This window comes from Poecilia latipinna, unplaced genomic scaffold, assembly GCF_001443285.1.
Source record: "Poecilia latipinna isolate Pla-1442-1.1 unplaced genomic scaffold, P_latipinna-1.0 Scaffold273, whole genome shotgun sequence".
In the NCBI taxonomy this organism is placed as follows: Eukaryota; Metazoa; Chordata; class Actinopteri; order Cyprinodontiformes; family Poeciliidae; genus Poecilia; species Poecilia latipinna.
The window spans coordinates 287,782-292,781 of record NW_015112889.1 but is presented as its reverse complement, the minus strand read 5'-3'; the positions used below and the strand labels follow the sequence as shown (position 1 = coordinate 292,781).

The 5,000-nt window shown below is 36.3% G+C and overlaps 1 protein-coding gene across 3 annotated transcripts in view; it reads right to left on the bottom strand.

Moving 5' to 3' along the window:
- Window positions 1–5,000, bottom strand: part of inpp5a (inositol polyphosphate-5-phosphatase A) — a 220,012-nt gene that overhangs the window by 111,892 nt on the left and 103,120 nt on the right. For all 3 annotated transcript variants that reach the window (XM_015033581.1, XM_015033583.1, XM_015033582.1), the window contains 2 exons: window positions 2,500–2,600; window positions 2,211–2,298 (listed from right to left, as the gene is read on the bottom strand). In XM_015033581.1, coding sequence (XP_014889067.1) covers window positions 2,211–2,298; window positions 2,500–2,600 — 189 coding nt within the window. The remainder of the gene's footprint in view (window positions 1–2,210; window positions 2,299–2,499; window positions 2,601–5,000) is intronic.

Sequence of the window (5,000 nt, the reverse complement as noted above, 5' to 3'; positions counted from 1 at the left end):
TAAGATTGGGCCTTTTATGTAAACCATTCTTTGTAGCTTTTGACTAGATGTTTACTCTCATCCTGCTGGAAGGAGAACCTCACTCCAGTGTCAAAACCTGCAGCCTCTCACAAGTTTTAAACACTCCCACACCATGATGCTGCCACCACCGTGCTTCACCTCATGTGTTCAGGTTGATTTGAAGTGTCAGTTTTCCTTCACACACATTGCTTTGCATGATACTAACCAGGTTTCCTGAGATTAAACTAGCATTTATCTCCACTTTATAATTTAGTTATGAACTACTTGGTTAGTTTATCCCAAAACTGCATATTTCTAATATATTTTCCTTTTTAGAGTTAAATTTATGCTTATCTGAGTTCATCTCTGTATAAATGTCACTCTGATTTTGAACAAGAGTCGCTTTCTCAACCTTTGGCCACGTTATTTCTGAATATTTGCTGCCCCCTGGTGGCCGTCTGCGACCACTGCAGGAGCCCCTTTCAGTCATAAATCAGCAGAATGGGTTATCACCAAGGTAACGGGCGACACAGAAATAAATAACAGTTTAAATTGTGGTTCCAATCGAAATATTGCCTACATACTCTCTATCTAAAGTGCTTTTTTAGTTATTTTTATAAAAATTTTATAAGTTCTGAGAACTGGAGTGAAAAGAAATTAATAAATTGACTTTGATCAGTGATAATAGACAAGTTCTGTTATTAGCACTAATACTTAAATTAACACAACATTTTAATAACTTAGCTAAATTTCATAATATATTAATTTAATGTTTGGATAAGATACGTTCCATCAACTGTTTTCACACATGTAAACTGCAGTATTTACTGAATTATTCATTCATTCATGTAGTTTTACAGTGTAGAAAGAAATGGTTAAAGTGCCCGGAAATTGTAATCAAATAAAAGTAGTACTACTTCAACGTACTTTTATTCAAGTAAATTAAAATGTAGCAGCCCAAGTAATTACTCGAGTAAAAAGGCTACTAATGAATCATAACATCTGATTTAAATTTTAAAAAAAATATGGTACAAAAGAAAAATCTAACAAAGTTTAAATTCTGATGTTTTATGGACAAAAAATAAATGAAAATTCATACAATTTTAAAACAACTACTTTTAAGCAGAATAAGCTCTATTCCTAATTTTAAGTTTTTCCAAAATAGACTTCCCGAAACTAAATTTTGACATATTTTATATGTCAAAATAGGGTGAAGAACTTCCTGTGACGATACTTGTCGTTTGATCACAAAGATTAGAGTAACAACAAAAAAAACTCTCACATTCATATAAATTGTGTATGTTTTTGGTGTTTTTTTGGTTAAAACATGTTTGTTTTTATTAAATTGAGTTACTCAAGGTGAGTAGAGTATCCAGACATATTATTTATGCAAGAGTAGCAATACTTTATGATACTATTACTCCAGTAAAAGTACAAAGTATCGTGTACAAAAACTAAAAAAAAAAAACTACTCTTAAAAGTTACTCAATTAAATGTAACTAGTTGCCACGCACCTCCGGTTCAAAGTACTTTTTAAATAAAAACATATATATTTTATTTATTTTTTATATATATAGTGACAAAATACTTCTAATACTTCTAAGCTCAGGTCCTTCTGCTTGACTTCACATCAACAGCTGATCTGTTGATTGCTTTTTTTTATTACTGATCAATAATTTGACAGCAAAAGGTGTTGATATGAGATTTTCTCTACAGAATTTGAACCAGGTGAAGCTAAAATGATGTTACTTGAGCAGCTTTGGGGAGAACGTTTTTACAGAAAAAGAAAGTTTTTCAGTTTGAATGCAAAATGTGTGTATTTTTTATCCAATTTTGGCCTAATTACTGCTCTGACTATGCTGTTATTTTTAGCAAGTGGCCTTTTCTCAGTCGATGACTAGATTAGTTGATTTTGATGATCGAACCATCACGATTAATCTGATTGTTTCAATCCAAGAAACTTCTATTTTATTCTAAATATTCACCTGGTTGATGCCTATAAATTTGGTTGAGGTTCAACTTGCTAACAAATTATAGGTGAAAGTGTGTGTATACACTTCATATGTTGATTTAAAAAACAAAGTTCAAGCAGAATTATTCTGCTAAACAAATGAATAAAACTTTAGACAAGCAAAACACATAATCCATGCAACTATTTAACATAATTTATGGAAACAAACGGATTGGGCTGAATAAATGGTAGTGCTCACCGTGAAGCGCTCTGGGGATTCGTAGCTCTCATCGATGTAGACGCGGGCTCTGCTGTAGTCCTTCAGCTCCTGAGCGGCCATCAGCTCTCTGACGGACACACACATCCACACACCGATAAACTCCTAAACCGATGGAGCACTGATAACGGAGCAATGAAATCCCATTTTACACAACAAACCAGAAATGACGGGAAGTGGCCACAGGGGGGCGTAGTCCGCTCAGTTTCTATCAGCTGCTCTATTTTAGACCGTGAAATCAATTAGAGCGGATAATAAACGACACACTTACTTGACGAAACGTTTCACCTCCGTCACGCCTGACTCCAAACTCTTCCCACCGCACTCCTGACAGTGCAGTGCCAAGAAGGTGGGCTTCTGCGCTTTTACTGTCTGCAATAAGAAGAGGAAAAAGGGAAGAAGTTGGTCAAAAACGGTTTCATTTTATTGTTTTATTCTTTTGGCATCTATGAAAGCAGAAATGTGTTGAGTCGTTGTTTCTAATAATCAAACATCTCCGTTTTGATCTCCTGTCTCCTATCAGGGATGCTGCTGCAGCTGTGTTTATGCATGAAGGGTGTGACTGACGATCAGACGTCACTTCACGCCAACAAGGCGGCGGCACCGTAGAGTTTCCAGGTTGACTCGAGCAAACAGAGAAGACATAAAATTCATTTTCAAGTTATCTGTACTTCATTGTTTTAAGGGTTGAATAGCCATAAAATAAAAACCAGCAATGGTTTTATAAAGAGATTCGTGGATTTGCAATAGACTAGGGATGTCCAAAGTGAGGGGCGCGGGCCATTTGCAGACCTGGGAATGATTTTACATGGGCCACAATATTAATTCAAGAATGTTTTGTAATCTATTTTCCAAGACAAATTTAAATTTTCTTAAAAAATAAGTTTTTGTCTTTTATTAGCTATTTTCCTCTTCTTTTTCATAGTAATGGGACAACAGGAAACCAGGGAGACTGTTTTTATGTTTCCACAAAGGCTAATAAATCCATTTTAATATAAACCTGACTATGTTACTGTTAAATGTACAGAATTATCTTTGTGTTTTTAAACAAAAATAATAATAATTCACGACCCAGCTGTGCTGAGATTTTTAGCCAACATAGCAAAAACGTTCAACGCTACTCCTCAAGATGGATTGAAAACAACAATTTACTTCAGGAAATCGTTGCTGAAGTGTTTCCAATATGCTTCTTTTATTCACTATGAATTGATAAGGCTAATTTAAAATGACAAATATTTAATTAGGTTGTAGTCAGGGCCATATGTTAACCATTCCAGATGAGTTATTGGGATTATTGTCCTGTTAAAAAACCAGATTTGACCAAATCCCTTCAGTCAATGTTGATATAAACCTGGTTTAACTTTGGACTGTAACACAGGAGTAGCAGAAGTTTCCAGGTCAGGTCAGCTTTGAGATTTGGTTGCTCATCGCAACGAGTTTCCACTGAGATGATGTCAACAGTTTGACCCAGAACAAACCAGAACCAGAACAGACGGTTGAAGCTTTGACAAAACTGGGGGTTCTTACAGCACAATTATCCCGTTTTGATTCTGAACCCAAAAAAGATAAAGATAAACTCTGTAAAGAATGGGATGGACCGGGTTTAGAGTTTGGGTCTGTGTCATTTTCACAACTCTTTACCATTCCAATCTGTCCCAATTTCAGCCACTAAATATACACACACCAAATCCTACCAAAAAAATAATAATAATAATCCAATCAGCCCTTTGCAACTGGACTTTTGCAACGATTGCTGCAATTCAATACATAGAGGAAACCAACCAGTTGAACTAGTGCAACTCCTTCACTTTACTATCAAAGTGTTTTTAATGTCTACTTTTGTTATTTCTGACTACTTATCTTGTCTACTATGACAGTTACATACCATAATAATTATAATTGCATACCATCAAGTTGAAGCTAGGTGAAAAGTAATAATTTAATTAAAAATCAAAGAGAAACATCATGTAATAAAGTGTCTTTGTTTAGAAAAAATCAGCGATTAGATCAAATAGTTTTCCTGTGAAGCTTTCTTCCATGATCCCAGATTCATGGTTTTCCCTTCGGAGAGCTCGCCCCGAGTCACATGACCTCATGTCGCTTCCCGCTTCCACTCAGTGAGGTGTTTGTGAACGGCGTGTCAGAGGGGCTCGCAGCCGCCGACTTCTAATGGAAAATCAATAGCATGGAGTGATTTACAGCGCTCACAGGCACTCACAGGGGTCCGGCCCGTGGACGGCAGGCTGTGGACCCCCCTATCATATAAAGGTAATGTATGGCGGTGCTGCTATAGATTTTCCATCAACCTATGGCTTGTCACTTAACTGGATGACCCAAAAGCGCCGACCTCAAATGGCTCAAAGTTGGAGCCATTTGAGGTCCTATCAATCTGACGACGGGAAAGGTCACAAACCCAAGCAGCTCACAACTAATGTGATATGAAGGATGTGTGTTTGTGCTCTTGTTTGTGTTGGACCTGTTCTGCGATACTTATTAACCTACTGAAGACAGATGGGCCTGGTGGGAACCAAAACCCCATCTTAATGCGGCGCTAAGAGTCCAGGGTTAAGGAACAGAGTGCTTATGGTTAAAGTTAGGGGTAGGCATAAGTGAAGTTACCAATATGATCAGAGTAAGGGCTGAAACGATTAATCAGATTAACAGAGATTAATCAATAATTGAAATATTTGTCAACTAAGCTAGTAGAACAGATTCACTTAAAATAGATTTTAAAAAAGGCAATTTTCTGAAAGAACAACATATATATAGTAG